At 45.7% G+C, this 19,285-nt stretch overlaps 1 protein-coding gene across 3 annotated transcripts in view; it reads left to right on the top strand.

Moving 5' to 3' along the window:
• The first annotated feature begins 211 nt into the window (after window positions 1-211).
• Window positions 212-19,285, top strand: part of rgs12b (regulator of G protein signaling 12b) — a 100,354-nt gene continuing 81,280 nt past the window's right edge. The window contains exons 1-3 of one of the 3 annotated variants that reach the window (XM_017723793.2): window positions 212-400; window positions 3,129-4,069; window positions 5,249-6,442. In XM_017723793.2, coding sequence (XP_017579282.1) covers window positions 3,290-4,069; window positions 5,249-6,442 — 1,974 coding nt within the window. In that variant the 5' untranslated portion in view covers window positions 212-400; window positions 3,129-3,289. Of the gene's footprint in view, window positions 401-1,723; window positions 1,776-3,128; window positions 4,070-5,248; window positions 6,443-19,285 lie in introns of those variants that run through there. The other 2 variants (XM_017723790.2, XM_017723791.2) reach the window with 2 other exon arrangements.

The following is a 19,285-nucleotide window of genomic DNA, read 5'->3' as shown; positions in this document are numbered from 1 at the left end:
CCTGGTCTGAGATCAGTCCCCCTTCTGCACCTTCACCCAACTAAAGGACCCTCCAGCTTCTTGGCAGACCACTTTATTGTGACTTTGTTCTTGCTCTTGTGCTGCCAGTGTGTTTGTGAGTTACAGTCGAAGGCCATGAAGTCATGTGACCAAAAGAAGGGCTACAGCAGTGGTCCCCCCCCCCAACTCTTAAAAAAAGCCTTGGGAAGCGCACACACACACACACCTCCTCCTCCATCCTTACACCAGCTGGTTGGCCTTCTTTTGTTTACTCTAGCAGGAAGACCAAGTTACCATGCAGTCCAATCGCGCGGCGGCGGACGGCGCGTCTACGACCCACCAGGGCTGAACAACGGAACCCGCGCGTCTCTTAAAGGCGGAGGAGTTTATAAGCTCACTGGTAAGTTGGTAGTTTTAGTCTGGGATTAACGGATTGCTCATTTTAGCTAGTTTGGAGGGAGAAGGGAGGAGGGGGAGGAGGAGGAGGAGGGGAGGGGGGCCAGAACTGGTTCCGTTCAGCCCAGCAGGTCAGCGCCTCTCAGCTTTTCCTTCGGACTAAATTGGGAACCTTTGATCTGTTTGGTCCAAGGTCGCGTGCCGGTGCCGGTCATCTGTAACTGGGTCTTTCGTGGCGCTGGAAGTTCAGCACCGTTACTCGCACCGACCAAACCAGCTGTTCCCCTGGAAAACGGCACGGGATAGCAGCCTCGTTAGCCTTCGAGCTAACGCCTGCGAATAGCCGCTCCTGTGACGCAGTGAGCGAGCACGTGGATTGCGGCTTAGTGACGTCTTTGTGTGTGATGCGCCACATGTTACTGTCATGTACTGAACTTCGTTTGTTTCGTAAACGGGAAACTTTTTTTTTTCCCCAACTTTTCCACACCTGTGGAATACTCCGGATCCCCAGCCAGCTAGCAAGTCTCAATCAAACCGGATTCCCGACTCTGGGACGAGCTCTTAAGACGATGGACGTCGACGCAGACCAGTGGCTGCCGGCCTTTGTCTGTTGACACGTCCGTCGTCATGGTTACGGCCGGTGACTTGGTACTCGTGGTCCAATGGGAGCGCGGGGGCGGGACAGCACCGCGTAGCAAGAGTGAATGAGGGCGCATCGCATTCCCAGAGGGAACAATGAGGGGAAGGGAAGTTTGCGGGCTTGCGGGTTAAACGACTTAAACGCGACCCCGCTGACCACCTTTAGCCATGACCCTGTTGCTGTAAGGTGGTCAGCTTTCTCCTGAGGTACTCGTGCAGTCGGGAGGCCATAGGGGATGTTCATGACAACCAACTGTATCATCATCATCATCATCATCTTCATCATCACTTTTATTTACACTCACCACTTTATTAGGTACCCCTGTTCAATTGCTTGTTAACACAAATAGCTGATCAGCCAATCACACGGCTGCAACTCACTGCATTGAGGCCTGTAGAGGTGGTCAAGACGACTTGCTGAAGTGCAGACCGAGCATCAGAACAGGGAAGAAAGGGGATTTAAGGGACTTTGAACGTGGCGTGGTTGTTGGTGCCAGACGGGCTGGTCTGAGTATTTCAGAAACTGCTGAAAATGCCTCGTTGATGTGAGAGGTCAGAGGAGAACGGGCAGACTGGTCCCAGATGATAGAAAGGCAACAGGAACTCAAACCACCAACCAGAATCTCTGAGGAACGTTTCCAACGCCTTGTTGAAAGTCTGCCATGAAGAATTAAAGCAGTTCTGAAGGAAAAAGGGGGTCCAACCTTTTACTAGCAAGGTTGTACCTAATAAAGTGGCCGGTGAGTGTGTATAGCGCCTTTCCCTGCACAAGAATGCATTACAGTCCGTCTTTAACAGAGATTTGAATGAAGACAGAGAGGTTGCATCCTGAATAGACTGTGGGAGAGTATTCCATAACCTGGGAGCTGCTACATTAAATGATCCATCATCATCATCTTCATCTTCTGTCCACTAACTCATCCTGCAGGTTTCAAGATATCGACACAGTTCCAACTATAAAAAACGTTTGTTCTGATAGGGTGTGGTGTGCTGCCTAGCAACATCCTAGCAGTCACCTAGCAACCAGCAGCTACCTGCAATAACCTAGCAACACTTTAGCAACCTGCTGGAAAACCACAACAGTTGCTTAGCAGCCTTTTAGTAACCAGCTGGAATACCATAGCAACATCCTAGCAACACCATAGCAACCAGCTGGAATACCGTAGCAGCTACTTTCCAAACACTCTAACATCAACCTGAGACACCATAGCAACTGCCTAGCAACGCCTTAACAGTCACCTGTGATACCAAAGCAATGGCCCTGCAACACCTTACTAAAACCACCTGCTATAGATACCTTAAGCAGAGGAATCACTTCATTTTCTTCATAAAATGCATTTTGTTAATAATGATGATGATTATAAGAATAATTATAATAATATTGACAATAATAATAATCATTACTCATTCATTTTCTTTGAAGAACGAAAGAAAGAAAGAAAAGAACCTCGTTCGTTTTGCGTCTGAGCGTTTGTCGGTATGGTTTTGTTTCTGCTGTGCTTTAAAATCAGCAGGTATGATGATATCAGATTCATATCTGTCTCGGCAGATATTTATTTAAAATTCTATTTCCATTGGACAGAAGTTTAATATTTTAATATTTGATGTCTGGAAGGGCAGAATGTTGAGGCAGTGTGGGGTTACTGTGTTAAAATGTCTATTTTATTCATTGTTCAGCATCTCCAGCTCCAGAAATAAATGGTGTATTCCTGATTTCTTCTGTAACGCTAATCCAGGTGGCTTTAGTTCCAGTTTCTTCATTTTACAAATGTTTATCTACTGACACGGGCAGACCCAAAGGAAAGAACATGGGAAAAGAGATCTTAACCTTTGCCGTGGCCTTAACGTTCTCCTTCTAATTAAAGAGGCCTTACAAATATCGTGTACTGGCAGGGAGATTGAGCATGTAGTGATAATTTGAGCTCAATTTATACGCAAGCATCAGGTTTTTCATGCACTACTACTGTAATGCTGTAATGACATCATTGACTGTACATATATATTTCTTGCAATGTAAATTACTTATCATGCAATATTTTATCTGCTGACCTCACGTAACTCATTGCCTGAGCGTTGCCTCTCTCTATTTGCAGAAAGTGTGAACCTTCGTCAAGCTCACGTCAGGATGATGTTGCACAGAAAGGTACTAGAGCAGAGAGGATGATCTCACCTGAGTGTTACATTTAGCCCCCTGGCTCTGCATTTGTGAAGACCCTGACAGCCACAAGTGAAAGAAGGCAAAAACAAGGTAAAGATGTTTAGACCGTCTGAGACAGGCAGGCGGCGTGCGAATGGGCAGCTGCCTAGTCGTGTTAGAGGGGTGGAGGTGGCCAGAGGTAGGGCGGGGTATGGCTTCACCCTCTCAGGCCAGTCCCCATGCGTGCTGAGCTGTGTTCTGAAGGGCAGCCCGGCTGACTACGTAGGCCTTCGCGCCGGCGACCAGATCCTCAGCGTCAATGACATCAATGTGTCCAAAGCATCCCACGAAGATGTGGTCAAGCTGATTGGCCGCTGCTCAGGCGTGCTATACCTGGTCATTGCTGAGGGGAAGCAGCATAGTGGTGGTGGGCAGCTGGACTCTTGCTCCAGCGATGAGGAGCTGGGCTTCCATGACCATAAAAGCCACTGGCTCCGGCCCAAAGTGGACTCCAAGACTCTGGGCATAAACCGTGCGGAGCGAGTGGTGGCTGAAATGCAGTCTGGTGGAATCTTCAACATGATTTTCGAAAGCTCCAGCCACTCATCCAGCAGCTCAGAGAAGGCAGTGGCCTGCACATCCCGCTCCAAACGCAGGCCAATCTCCCAACCAGATGTTCCATTTGGTGATGCTGACGCATGCAGGAGTGACCCCAATCTCCTGTCTGAGGAGGAGATGGCCCGAGTGCTGCAAGACGACTCCGTGTTCGTAGATGTGTTTGAAGCTGAGCGGCAGGATGAGTTTGAGGGCATCCTCAACGTGGGCATGATCGTGGGCTACCTGGGGTCTATTGAGTTGGCGTCCACCAGCGCAAACCTGGAGAGTGACAGTCTGCAGGTAGGGGTCTGAATATCGATATGCCATTGTCATTACCATATTCTGGATATCCCCACTGGGGTTCCTAGCCGTAGAAAAGTCAGTGACTGGAAGGTTGTGGGTTCAAATCCTAGGACTACTTGGGTAGTCCTAGTTGTGCCCTTGGGCAGGGCCCACAACCTGCCAGTGCTGCTCTCCTGGTGATGCTGTGTAGCTCCCAGTGGTGTAATGTTTTCCTTGTAGGATAAATAAAATATAACATTGTGATAAGAACTAAAAACAGCCAGCATATTCAGAAAAAAGAGAAGAAAGCTGTAACAGGGCGACAGGATTCAGACGAATGCGGATGAACAGGCAAAGTTTAATATCTCGGGCAGCAAAGAGAGTGGTCAAACGCATGCAATGGTCGAAATCTGAAACGATCAAAAACGCGAAACGTACAAAAAACCCAGGAGTAGACGAAAATCGTGGTTGATTAACAAGCTCAAAGTCTAAACACGGAAGAACAAAACCGGCCGGCAGAAGTACAGAAGGGTACAACAGAAAGACAAAGTCGGTATAAACGAAGACCGGGTCATAACGTGTAAGCGTAGACAATAGGAAACAACGCTTAGTACGCTCAGAGAGAGAAACAGCACCTCGCACCGATTCTTCCTACAGCCTGGGCTTAAATACTAAATGATTAGGTCAACCTACACAGGTGTGTTTACTCTCAGGGGACTGTGAGCGATGGGAGTGATGCAGGCAATTGTCCAGAGTCATGTGATCTCACAAAGCAGTCTGGGAAATGGAGTCCGAGTCCGCCTGAGGCGTGACGAAAGCTTTGTAGCTGTAAATTATATTTGATTATAACAGATTAAGAAAGAAAATGTGTTGTAATTAGATGAGGAAGATGAAGAGAAGAAAAACTATTAACAGATGGCCACAAATTTTTATTTTCTAATTAGGAAACTTATCACTTAGTAATTATCTGCAAAGCAATTGTTAATTGCATCTACTGACATTAAAAGTATCCACATAATTTGGTCTTCAGAGTTTTCATTATATTATTTAATAATAACAACAACAACAAGGAGAATGTTGAAAATAACAAATATACAATGTTTATCTCTTTATTTATTTGTTTGATTGTTTGCATACGATAATATTCTGTTGTTACTGTTTGGATACTTGAAACGGTTCCTGTGCTCTTACCTGCAGGCTATCCGAGGCTGCATGCGGCGCCTGCGGGCTGAGCAGAAAATTCACTCGCTGGTCCTCCTCAAGGTCATGCACGACTGCGTGCGGCTGTGCAATGAGCGTGGTGCCGTTCTGGCCGCCTACCCAGCCGAAAAGTTGGCCTTCAGTGCCGTGTGCCCAGACGACCGCCGCTTCTTCGGCTTAGTCACCATGCAGGCTACTGATGACCACAGCATGCGTCGGAACAGCGAGGAAGACCAGGGCTTGCGCACGTCCTGCCACGTCTTCATTGTGGATCCAGAGCTTTGTCACCACAAGATACACCAGGGGGTGGCCCGTCGCTTCGGCTTTAATTGCACTCCGGATCCGGACACGGGTGGCTGCCTGGAGTTCCCCCCGACCTCCCAGCCTCTGCTGCAGTTTGTGTCCGTTCTTTACCGGGACATGGGCGAATCTATTGAGGGGATGCGGGCACGGGCTTTCCTGGATGGAGACCTGGACGCTCAGCAGAACAACAGCACCAGCAGCAACAGCGACAGTGGCATAGGCAACTTCCTGCCAGAGGAAAAGAACAACCGTGTCCTTCTGGTGGACCTGGGTGCTAACCCTGCCCGCCACGTTCCCAGTGGATTATGGGAAACCCCTCAGCCTGCCCGTAACTCCGGCACTCAGGGTGGCCTCTCTCCTCCTCCTCCTCCTCCTCCTGCTCCTCCTCCTCCACCTATATCCCACCGTAACGGCTACAGACACGAGCAGTTCCCAGAACACTCACAGCCGCACCCACACTCACATGGAGATCCGCCCTCTCTATCAAGCAGGCACTTAAGCCACGCCTCCAGGCTGGACATATCCAGCCTCCCGACACGCCATCATTACCCCACCCATGGTAAGAAGTCAGCAGGGACAGGACAGCGTTGGCTGCCTGTTCATGTCCTGAGAGACTGGAGGCACGGCCACAACAGTGACCAGGAGTCCTACGCTGAGTCAACTGACGGCTGGTCCAGCGCTAACTGCAGCACCCTCCCGCCCCCCATGAGTAAGATTCCGGCTGATCGGTACCGTGCTGCAGGCGAGATCGCCTCCCAGCCCCACCGGCTCCATGCACAGAAGGACGAGTGGGCCAAGAAGCTGTTTGGCACGGAGAAGAGCCTTCGGGAGCACCACCAGCTGCCCCAGCAACACAATGGGAAGAGGACGAAAGACTCAGAGAAAAAGGTGGGGTGTCTTTTAAGCCCTTAAACTTCAGGCTTATTATTCAGTTATTCGTTTTCAAACCTCAGGCTTGTTATTTACTTATTAAAACTTGTAGTTGGAAATTAATCAGCAACTGCTATGAAACTAATGTACTCACGAAGTAATGTGAGTGGATAGGAGCTTGTAGTCAAGGGGTTAAACTGTTGAACTGTATATTTCACACTGCTCACTCATCTCTCGCATCCATAGTACATGTACTGAAGTCAGGGATGAGAATCTCTGTATTTTGAGGATGTGGGCTCAAAATACAGCAAGCGGTCAGAAATGATTAGCTGGGTGGTGACTGTGCTGTGGGAACTGCATTTGTTTTCCCATTTTAGCTTGATCTTTTGGCATCGGTGGTATCTTGTGAGCGTGACCCTTATTATGTTTCTAAATCGACTGCAGTAAATTGCTGCTTTATATACACAATGCCAGCTGCTCAAACCTTTGACCCTTTTCTGTGATTTTGCCCATAAATAGACTTCAGGATTTTGCTACCCCAGTGAATCTAGATGTACAGTAGGCTTATGTGGATGGCTGCGGTGCAAAGATCGTCTTACCTGTGTGCAGAGTGTGTCGTCACCGTTGGAGACCGCATGTTAAAACTGACCCTGAGATGAGAAGATTGAGATACGGTGCCGACTTCTAATCATCCAGCTCTAAATGACTGTGTGCTCTAGGCCTGTTTCTCTGACACCCTTCAGGCTTCAGACTCTAATATACATACAGATACAGATTCACACAGTCACTGGCCATTTTATCAGAAACACCTCCTATATAGATGCACTATAGACGTACCCTTACTGACTGTAGGCCGTCTGTTGCTACACAATTTATCAGCCTACCTCCATCAATGGACGAGCACCACCATCCCTGACCACATATTATTAGGGGGTGGACCATTTTCACCGGAGCAGTGATGGTGAAATATAGTGATGTTGATGGAGTGGTTATACACGTCATTGTGACTGCTAGGTTGAGGATGGTCCACCAACCCAAAACTTCGTCAGCCATCTTCTTGTGGTCAGAAACTGACCACTTGTGAAGAGGATGATTGCTGCAAGTTTCTCCATTCTGGACTTTTTCCTTTCACTCCACTACATTTCAGAGTCTAATATCCGACTTTTTCCTCCTACATTTTGAGAAATCTGTCGTTCCTTTTGGTTTCTGTGTGTATAAAAACGTAACATGTCAAAACGAAAGAAGCGCAAAGCCAGAGCACCAATCAGGGCCCAGCGGTCACTTTGTTTAGAGCTGGTTTTGACCTGTTGGTCATACCGACCCAGTGCAGCACGCGGTTCAACGTCAGCGCAGCAGCGTAAAACTTTGGGAGAGTCTGTTCAACATAAATGATGAACTAACCTAACTTTGTGTAAATAGAGCTCAATATAGAAATATGTCCACATATGCAGTCGAGACTGACGCGGCTTTTTTCTGAATTTCTACAAACACCATTTCATTTTATAGTAAATGAGTTTGGGCTGGTTTATGTTTATGAACAGACGCCTACAGATCAACATAGTAAAGGAGCTCATCTGTGATCCTGAGTTTAAAGCCAGTTTTTATTCAACTTAAACTTGGAACTAAGTTGTAAATAAATCTGAAACTGAAACTTTGCTTGTGTGTAAAAAGTGATTTCAGAGCCACTCGGTTCTCCCTGATGGAAACTGTTTACCTTCAGTGTTTTGTGCTTCTGATCATTTTAATAGACGTCAGCGTCACTAATTAATGACGTTCTATTAAAAGACTGGTTTACCAAGAGAGACGCTGGAGGACTTTGACCTGAAATGAGTTCATGAAGCCAGTCTGGTTATAAAAATGATAACAGGACATCAGAGCCAGAATTACTCTTTTAGTACTTTTACTTTATACTTAAGTACATTTGAAGGGAAATACTTTAGTACTTTTACTCCAGTGGAGGTCTAAAGGGAGGAACTTCTGCTTTACTGGAGGAATATTTTACCTTGGGGGTCTCGACTTTAACTCAGGTACATGGTTTGTGTACTTCGTCCGGCTCTGGTAGAAAAGATCGTTTATAGTCTCATACTGTAAACTTACATGTACCAAGATATAGAACTGTGCCTAAGTCAGAGACCACCCTTCTTCTATTTAATTTCCAGTCAAAACAGCCATTCATTTTCTATACATATTCATTTTCCGTATAAGGAAAAAAGCAGAAATGTATATTTAACGGAAAATAACAACTAAATATACTTCATTTTTCTGTATTTAGTGTCCACCCTTTGCCTTTATACTTCCATTCTTTGTGAGATTTGCTTTGTTTTTTTAAAGAAATGTACACAGATATTCTTTCACCATACAAAGTTCAGTCTTGGAAGTTGGTTGTTTTTTCCTGCTGTTCAACCAGGTGATCCCAAACACATTTATGTCTGGACTCTGGGGTGGTCAGTCCATTGTTTTGACACCAGCATCTTCTTTGCAGTTTGTTTGATCTATTTCATTTCCTCAGTAGTAACGTCTTGACAGCTGTACGTCCTTTAGACCCTTGTTGACCCTTGTTGACCCTTGTCTCTCACAGTGGAGTGATGGACACAAACACCTGTGGATTTTAAAGACATGAAGCAAAAGCTTAAAGTTCCTTTTTTTCTCTGTTTTAATATTTTTAAACTATAGCCTTTTTTTAACATATGTTCCTTAGGCTAGTGGTTAATATAATATCATGAAGTGTGGTCTCTGACTTTTGCGCACTACTGTAAGCCTGTGTAATCAGGTGGACGGCGAATGTGCAGACTGCAGTGTTTGATACGCTCGTACCCTTACAACACACCCTGACGCGCCTCGACCCTCGAATCACTGCTGTGCTAAGATCCACCACCCAGATCAAATCTGCCACTTGGGGTCCTGTGGTGGTCTTTTTCCACTGATGGACGGGCCAGAGTGGGGCTAGTGGGGCAACATGCTTCCGGCGCCGCTGTGGGTGGCAGCCTTTCCAGTAGCTCCGTGCTTTGTGTCGTGTTTTTACACTTTTTTTCTTACTTTTTCTCTTTTTCTGTTTGCGTATTTTACGTTTCAGTGACAGTTTTGTTTGTACGAAGGACATGGAGCCTCTTTTCATGCATACGGGTAAAATTATTTAGCTAAATTTCCTTCAGGATCAATAAAGTGTCTGTCTATCTATCTATCTGTCTGTCTATTTGTCTGTCTGTCTGTCTGTCTGTCTGTCTGTCTGTCTGTCTGTCTGTCTGTCTGTCTGTCTGTCTGTCTGTCCGTCTGTTTGTCTAGCTATTTGTCGGTCGGTCGGTCTGTCTGTGTCGGTCTGTCTGTATCTGTCTGTCTAGCTATCTGTCTGTCGGTCGGTTGGTCGGTCTGTCTGTATCTGTCTGTCTAGCTATTTGTCGGTCGGTCGGTCGGTCGGACAATCTGTCTATCTGTCTGTCGGTCGGTCTGTCTGTATCTGTCTGTATCTGTCTGTCTAGCTATCTGTTTGTCTGTATCTGTCTGTCTGTTTGTCTGTCTGTTTGTCTGTCGGTCAGTCTGTCTGTATCTGTCTGTATCTGTCTAGCTATCTTTGTCTGTTTGTCTGTTGGTCGGTCTGTCTGTATCCGTCTGTCTGTCTGTCTGTCTGTCTGTCGGTATCTGTCGGTATCTGTCTGTATCTGTCTAGCTATCTGTTTGTCTGTCTGTTTGTCTTTCGGTCGGTCTGTCGGTCTGTCTGTATCCATCTGTATCTATCTGTCTAGCTATCTGTTTGTCTGTCGGTCGGTCTGTCTGTATCCATCTGTATCTATCTGTCTAGCTATCTGTTTGTCTGTCTGTCTGTTTGTCTGTCGGTCGGTCTGTCTGTATCGGTCTGTCGGTCTGTCTGTCGGTCTGTCTGTCTGTCTCGTGTGGTGTTTCTGTTATTTTATAATCCCATGCTTTGTTTTATGTGTACAGGAAGTCAGATATGAAGTTCAGCCTGAGGTGCGCTAGAATTCAGAAGGCTGGGCCAGTAGCTGGGATTCCCACCGTGGTGTAACATGTTTTTGTAGCTTTGCTGTCCAGTTTTCTCCCATTGAAGGGAGGGAAAAGATCGTTCGGAGTGGATGTTTGTCCTTCTAATGAAACAAAGATGTGACTGAAATGTGAGATGAGCAGATGCTGTCGTTCCGTCAGGCTGCAGTGGTCAGTGAAGTGTGTAAATGCGCTTCAGAGATGATCCTGCGCTCAGCGCGTGAGCTTCACCAGCAGGCCAGCGTCTCCTGACTCCTTCAGATAAGTGAGACGGAGAGACTTCCTGCCACAGGGAGACTCACGTCCACCTTTATTGTTCAACAGCTCCATTCTTAACTCGGACAGGGCTTCACAATACGAGGAAGTGAGTGATCAGCGTACAGCGAGTAGAGCTCAAGGGTAGATTCCGAAGCTGTGAGTTGGATTGAGTTGGGCTTTGGCTGGGCTTGTAGCAGCGGTCTGTCCAGAAGTTGAATTTGTTTGATGCCTGAAGTCTGATTTTTAGTGTTGCAGTGGAGCATCAAGGCTGATGTGGCTAACAAGTAACCTAAACTGATAGCCTACAAATGAGCTGTACAAACCAAAACACGGCTTTACTTGAATACTGCTGCGTAATAGTGACATAACCATTCCATAAACATGACATAGTGGAAGTCACGGGCTGGAGGTCAGGGAACCAGCCTTGTGACCGGAAGGTCGCCGGTTCGATCCCCAGAGCCGACAGTCCATGACTGAGGTGTCCTTGAGCAAGACACCTAACCCCCAACTGCTCCCCGGGCGCTGCGGATTGGGCTGCCCACCGCTCCGGGCAAGTGTGCTCACTGCCCCCTAGTGTGTGTGTGTGTGTTCACTAGTGTGTATGTGGTGTTTCACTTCATGGATGGGTTAAATGCAGAGGTGGAATTTCCCCATTTGTGGGACTAATAAGGGTCTCTTAATCTAGTCTTATGCTGTCATTACAAATTTTTTCCAGTAATATTATTGTTAATATTGCTGATGATTGACTGTTTTGACAGTTGGCGCAATGTGTGTCATGACAGCTTATGTCACATGCTGAATTTGCTACTTGTACTCTAGTTATCCATCATAACAGTAAACGGGATAAGATAAGATAAGATAAGATAAGGCTTTATTGTCATTTGCATCACATGTGGTACATGAGGTGGAATGAAACATTGTACTCACGGTCCAGTTAAACTCCCAAAAGTAACATAAACAATAAATAGTGAGGTGCAAATAACAGCAGCATGAGTTCGAGGTAGAAGGTGTACGTCTTAATACTGGTGATGTATAGGGTGATATAGTGGAGGGGTGATACAGTGGGGGGGTGATACAGTGGAGGGGTGCTATAGTGGAGGGGTCCTATAGTGGAGGCACTGGTTCAGGACAGCAGCAGAGATAAATAAGTGGACATGAAGTGCCGTTGCAGTGATTGTCTAACTGGAGTTTAAGAGTCTCACGGCTTCAGGGAAGAAGCCGTTCCTCGGTCTGGTAGTTTTACTCTTAATGCTCCGCAGCCTCCTACCTGAGGGGAGCGGGACCCTCTGGCATCTGGCATGTCGTTTATTGGTGATGGTGAAACGTTTCTTATTATTACTGAACAAAAGCTGTCGAGACAACTCATGACAGGATGTGGCATCTGCTGTGACGTTCATGATATGGTTATGTCAGCGTTATGAAGCAGTAGAGCTGGGCAGTATGGCGGTTTTTATTGTCTGATAAATCACATCAGAATGTGTCACAATAGTCTTTTATGAGCACAGCGTGAAAATCCGTGCTTTAAAAAAATCACTTTCCAACTGCATTTTTGGCGAAGCTGAGCGTAATTAGTCCTGTTTAATTGGATTTTGTGCAGCGCAGTGTGTGAAATGTTATTGTAAGTCATTTCAAGCTTTTCATTGTATTTTTAAAATGTGGGCTTATTTTGTCTAAATTATGAGCCGTCATAAAAAAAAATATATTGTTACATGTGCAATGTAAAAAAAAAAAACAAAACAATAAAAAACAACCCTATTTTATTGTGATGCTGCTTTTTGCCATATCTCCCACCTCTATGTTGAAGGGTTCAAAAAAAGTTCAACCATTCCTTTGTTTGTACGTTTGGATGCTTGTGTGGTTTGCACTGTGCTGATTTGTAGAAAGCTACTAAAATACGTCATATAAACTGAAACCGTGTGAGCAGTGAGTTCTGTCCAGGTTTATACGTGCATGTCATACAGTGTCAGAAACCACATACGTGGGTCTATTTGAGAAATGTCTGTAATTAATTAATGTGTAAATCCGATTTTTGGCCAAACCACTGGGTTAAAGTAAGTAAAGTAGCCATGAGATGAACAAATTTTGCTTTAGCCTAATGTGACTTGCTGAATTCAGCTTTCAGGTTCATGGAGCAGTCGTGGGCTGGAGGTCAGGGAACCAGCCTCGTGACCAGAAGGTCACCGGTTCGATCCCCAGAGCCGACAGCACATGACTGAGGTGTCCTTGAGCAAGACGCCTAACCCCCAACTGCTCCCCGGGCGCCGTGGATAGGGCTGCCCACCGCTCCGGGCAAGTGTGCTCACTGCCCCCTGGTGTGTGTGTGCTCACTAGAGTGTGTGTGGCGTTTCACTTCACGGATGGGTTAAATCCGGAGGTGGAATTTCCCCGTTGTGGGACTAATAAGGGTCTCTTAATCTTAATCTTAATCCACTGAAGTGATTTCAGTCCTCCAAATAACGTCTTGTTGATGTGACGACATGAGAACACACTGATGTGTTGTGTAGCTCTGAGGTTGGGACCAGTTGCCAAAGGGCTTTTTTAAGCTACAGCCTGAAACCTACAGCACAGAACCGTAGAACGCGGTTGCTAGGGGAGACCAGCGTCGGTGAGGTGGTCTTGGAGCAGAGAGCAGGCTGGGTCATAGTCAGCGCGGTCGTCATAGAAACCACCCCGCGCTGCCTCACAGAGGACCCGTGCCTGATGGAGTGGGGACAGGTATCGGGGGTGTAGTTCAGACCTGGTCACCGGCTCATAATTACGTCTCTCTGCGGTGACCGTGCGCTTTGAAGTGCAGCGAAGTTTTCTCCAAACCTTTTCAGTTTTTTTGTCCTTTCTGCTTTTTTCTGTTCCGCTTTTCTTCTCGCTGCTGCCGGAGACAAAAATCAGCGTGTTGTGATTTTAGCACCTATTTAGACAGGAATAGTTTTACATGGGGAGGTGAGCTAATGTTATTTTACTGTAGGGCTTGTAAAGTTTATGACATTTGGCAGGTGACAAGAAATCTCTGTAAAATTCCATGTAACTACCTGTGTGAAGTGAATGCAGTGTAGTTAGTGGTAGGTGTAGAATTCGGCTTTGCTGCATTAAATTAGACATTTTGTGTTGTGTTGTGTTCTCCCTGTGTCTGTGTGGGTTTCCTCCGGGTTCTCCAGGTTCTCCGGTTTCCTCCCACAGTCTAAAGACATGCAGTCAGGCCAATTGGATGTGCTACATTGCCCCTGGGTGTGAGTGTGTGAGTGGTTGTGTATGTCTGTCTGTCTGCACTGTGATGGACTGGCGACCTGTCCAGGGTGTATCCTCCCTATCCTGCCCCTGGGACCCTGAGGGAGAAGCGGCTTAGAGAATGTGTGTGTGTGTGTGTGTGTGTGTGTGTGTTATGTTGCACGTTTTAATGTTATCTACAGAGGGAAGGTAATATTTTAAGCTTTTCCTAACCTAATGTTTTAAAATAGAACAATAGCACGTAAAATAAAAGGTCTAGACTGAAGGCCGTGAGGAAGTGAATGTAATTTAAAATCTATAATTGCAGCTGAATATGATACAATTATGCTCCCTGAATAAAGACACTGAAGGCATATATTTGAGGTACCACCCTTACCACTCCAGTGGGTTTCATACCTTATATTTCCCCACCTGATGCTGTGCAGTGTTGTAATTTTGTGCTTTAAAGTGATTTGACATGATGTATAATGCCTAATGTGACCAGGGACATGGAAAAAAAAGTCTGTTTGAGTTCAGATTCATCTAAATATCCAGAGATGTACACAGGAGAATACATATCAGCTTGATTTGAGCCACAGGTAGTACAGAGCGGTCTGATGTGAAAATGCTCTGTCAGTTGTCCACAGTGGGAGTGATCAGAGTCAGAGTGGTCTAAAATAATTAAAAAGCTAGATTTACCTCTGTTTGATCATTAACGGCATTACATGTAACCACTAACAGAACCAGTGGGTTCACTGGTCAGTTTGGATAGTAAATGAAGTGGCTAAATTTGGGTTGCAGCCCCTGACTCGCATCACCACCACAGTAAAGCGGTCAGTATGGAATTAGTTCATAGTAAAGCACTGAGAATGACTTTGTTTGTGTCTTATGGATGAATTGTGTTGAACTTTTTGGAAAAATTGGAGTTAAATGTTACATTTAGGTGAAAGTAGCTGTAATCTTTACAGACAGTCTGCAGTGGATTCGAGATGGTGGATTCGCATGGGACTGAAAATCAGAAGAAATGCTGGTAACACGTGGAGCTAATCCCAACTGAATGGTGGCGTAATTAAGTGTTGCACTTGCTCAGCACCAGGTGGCAGTGCTTCACTATCAGAATATAGTGAAGCTCCTCAGTTCATTTGGATGTGGTGATTTATATTTAGAGTTTGTGAAAAATAGGTTTAGTTTTTTCTGTGAAGTATTTAGTCTCACTGAAGGATGGTTATTGTGACGACTGTGGTTTGGTCTCTGTAAGGTTGAACGGATGCATGTGACAAATGTAAGAATGCAAAGTGGTGTCCGCTGGCTTTATTTGATGGGTTCGTGTGCCTGTGAGTCAGTGTGTGTTGCCTTGAATTCCTGAGAGAGATCATGTCTAGACTAGAACAGTGCTTGGGGTCTGAACTGAGTACAACTGTCATATCAGTCCCAAAACCACACCTGTATCTCCGGCATGCCTCTTTAATTGCAGCGTTCCCAACATAAACACGTCTTCAGCTGGGAGACTGGCGTTGCACCGCGCCGTCTGGGCAATCGTGACAAGCATCCTGCACACTGACCAGCATTCATTTGGGTACACAGAGTCAATACTGATTAAGCTGAGGGAGAGAGGGAGAGAGGGAGAGAGGTTTACAAACAGAAGAACGAAGAAAAAGAGGAAGAGAGATTCCAGAGAGAGAGGAAGAGGGAGAGTTACGTCCAGATCGGCTTCGCGCTGACATGTTTTGGTGGGGTTTGTAGTCGGCCTCTCTGGAATGGAATAAACAGGAAAGATGGCTCTTTAGAGACTTAGTAAAACACGATAAGCCGAGAGGGAGAGAGAGAGAGAGAGAGAGGCAGAAAGAGGCAGAAAGAGAGGGACTTTCCTGCTACCCACACCACTCCATGTTATCTTACCCTCCCAACTGGATCTGGAACTGGATGATTCGGTGTAATTAGTGGTGCCAGTGCAAATAAAGAGGACATTAGCTTTTCACAGTGGCCCTTAATGATCAGCGTTTCCTACAGACTAATAAAATCCATGCGTGCAAATTTCACATCGTCATTTTCATCGTTTTCACTTTGGTGAGTTTGAGCACTCGGACTTCCGTCCGAGAGGTGTGTGAGTAAATCTGAACGTAAAAAATAACAGGGGTTCTAATAATCTGTGCACACGTCCAGTAAATGTTTTTTGTTTTGTTTGTTTGTTTGTTTGTTTTTTTTGGTATAAAGAGATGCTGCAACTATTTTATGTCCATTTAAAGACGTTTACACTGCGCTTTCATTTCATGCTACTGACCTCACATCACCCCTCAGAAATAAAACGGCTAAAGCAGAAGCGTCTCATACACTGTGTTTAAATTTATTTTAGGAAAATAATCACACGGCCGTCTTTCAGTCATCTTAAAAAATAAATTATATATTTATAATTTTATTGGCTGCCTGCTTGTCTGCTTGATTTAGGGCATACGTCATATAAATGCCATGCAGGTGAGCTGCTGGTAGGTAGGTTGGTTTCATGCATTGAAGCTGATTCAGTTGCAGTATCCGCTTGTTCTCATGTCAAACGAAAGAGTTAGATGCTGCCTCTGCGCTGCTGCCTCTTCGCTGCTGCCTCTTCGCTGCTGCCTCGTCGCTGCTGCCTCGTCGCTGCAGCCTCTGGCCACAGCGGTGGTGTGTTGACTGTATATCACTTTATGCAATAAGATCTTAAGTATAGTGTTAAATAAGCTGCCGTTACTACAAGAGGCTGTCACTGCAGCAGCTACACTATACCTAATATTTAGTAGCTGGCCGTGCAGGCTGATTGGTTGACAAGCGTTCTAACCGTGTTGCTATTTTGTCATGTTTTTTTTTTTCACAAACACTGTATAACTCCCCGCCGTTGCTAAGCAACCAGTTTGAAAACTGTAGGAGACGCTCAAGTCGTTTGTTTTTACTTCTTAATTTGCGCACAAACAGAAAATTTGACTCACATTTGACTGACAGCCGATTTGGTCCGACTCTGAAGATGAGACGAGTCTAAATACCCAAATTGTCCCAAAAAGTCGGTCTGTGTGGAGCTGGAGAACGAACTACCGGCTGAGCGGCGAGTGGGCGGAGCTCGTTACTCTGACGTAGCAACGAGCTGCTCGTTAAGGAGCTATAATTAGGAGGAAGGAACTGAACATTAAAACATATTAAAGCCGCGTTCACGGCCAGTTTATTCATTTCTTACTGTATTTATTTAACTGCTGAATTAAAGCAGTAGAGCACTCGAGGAGGGAGTTATCACCAATGACATCACGGCTGGGATTTGATCTCTGGCACAAGCCGAAGGCGACCTACAGCTGAGGCCAAAGGTTTACACACCTAGGCTAAAGACATAGTTATAGATCAAACCATACTTTCAGTATTTGGTGCCATTGCCTTTACATGCTTAGCTGGAATCAAAAACTTCGGATAGCCATCCGTAAGCTTCTCGCCACACTTTGCCTGGTTTGAAAAGCAGGATCAGGCCGAAACACTCTTTATAATTTAAGTGTGAATGGGTGGTGCTAAACTGCTGCAAGCCACATAGGCAGATTTATGTAAATTAGTTTTTTGTGACATCACAACAATAATTAATTAAAACCAGACTGTTTTGGTCTGTGGACTGTTCTGTGGACTACAAAATGAGCAGTACTTTTTAAAACCTCGTCAGTGTTTATGTAGTCAAACACTTAAAAAAACAAAACAATATTGGCCGTTTCATGATATGAGCCCTTTAACAGAAAAATGGAGCAATGCTCAAAAACGTCGAAAGAGTTTAAGGTGTCCTCAGACAGTTGATGGTCTGCATGCAAAGATAAATATAGTTTGTGAGCGAGGTCTGTTAGTATGAAGCGAGAGAGCTGGATGCTGAAGTGTTTCTATGCGTTCTGAGGCATCTTTACTCGCCTTAACTGGTGGTTTAGCCAGTGGTAGTGAGAGATGTGAACGTGTTCACCATGGCAACCTGATCTGTTTGATTCCTTGCTTTAGGCTTCCATCATATGCATGCGATAATATGAGTTCATGTGTTTACACTTAGCCCTCACGTACACACACTGTCATCTTGCTGCTTACTTTGCCTTCTTTTATTGGAGAAGCTGGTGTGCAGCTGTGGCTGTAATTATGAGTGCGTGTGTGTGTGTCTGTGTGTCTGTGTGTGAGTGTATGATGGGTAGTCAAAGAGTGGTGTGTGATGTGTGTACAGGGATGTCCAGGTGCTCCATTTTATTAGCATGACCGTTCCCCAGGTTTCACCAAAAGCATTTATACAGCAGTTCGGAGGTGCACTGTTCATCTGGAGGTCAGGTTCAAGTCTCAGCCGTGCCATGTGCTGAAGGTGGAGGAGAGTCTCAATTGGCCACTGTACAGTGGGTAACGAGGTTCATGTGTAAGTTATCATACTGTGCAACCAAGATAACCAGCTTCCGCTTGGTTTGCCGCTAAAATTGATGGCAAAGTGGCAATCATTGGGGTCAAAGCACCAAGGACCTTGGGGAGCCAAGCACCTTGGAATGACGCTGCCAGAGCTACAGTATCTCACGAAAGTGAGTACACCCCTCACATTTCTGCAAATATTTTATTATATCTTCTCATGGGCAACACAAGTGAGTCCACCTCATAGTGAACGTGTCCAAATTGTGCCCAATTGTGTCGTTGTTCCTCTCTGGTGTCATATGACTTGTTCGATTTACAAGGTTCCAGGTGTGAATGGGGAGCAGGGCTGTTAAATGTGGTGTTCTGGGTACAATTCGCTCATACCGCTCACTGGAGATTCAACATGGAACCTTATGGCAAAGAACCCTCTGAGGATGTGAGAAATAGAAGTGTTGCTCTCCACAAAAATATCCTAGACTATAAGAAGATTGCTAACACCCTGAAAGTGAGCTATAGCACGGTGGCCAAGGTCATACAGCAGTTTTCCAGGACGGGTTCCACTCGGAACAGGCCTCGCCAGGGTTGACCAAAGAAGTTGAGTCCATGTGTTCGACGTCATATTCAGAGGTTGGCTTCAAAAAATAGCTGCATGAGTTCTGCTAGCATTGCTGCAGAGGTTGAAGAAGTGGGAGGTCAGACTGTCAGTGCTCAGACCATATACCTCAGACCATATATGCATCAACTCGGTCTGTATGGCCGTCATCCCAGAAAGAAGCCTCTTCTGAAGCAGATACTCAAAGCCCGGAAACAGTTTGCTCAAGACAAGCAGTCCAAGAACATTGGTTGGTTAGTGTAGTGGGTAACACCTCTGCCTTCTACACTGTAGACTGGGGTTCAATAAGCACCCTAAACTATACTAATAAGACTCCTCACACTACCTTCGCCTACCTGTGTAGCATCATGGTCTGGAGCTGCATGAGTGCTGCCGGCACTGGGGAGCTGCGGCTCATTGAGGGAAACATGAATTCCAACATGTACTGT

This window comes from Pygocentrus nattereri, chromosome 5 (assembly GCF_015220715.1).
Source record: "Pygocentrus nattereri isolate fPygNat1 chromosome 5, fPygNat1.pri, whole genome shotgun sequence".
NCBI classification, from domain to species: domain Eukaryota; kingdom Metazoa; phylum Chordata; class Actinopteri; order Characiformes; family Serrasalmidae; genus Pygocentrus; species Pygocentrus nattereri.
Note: the sequence above shows the minus strand (reverse complement) of the source record. Positions and strands in the feature narration are given on the sequence as shown.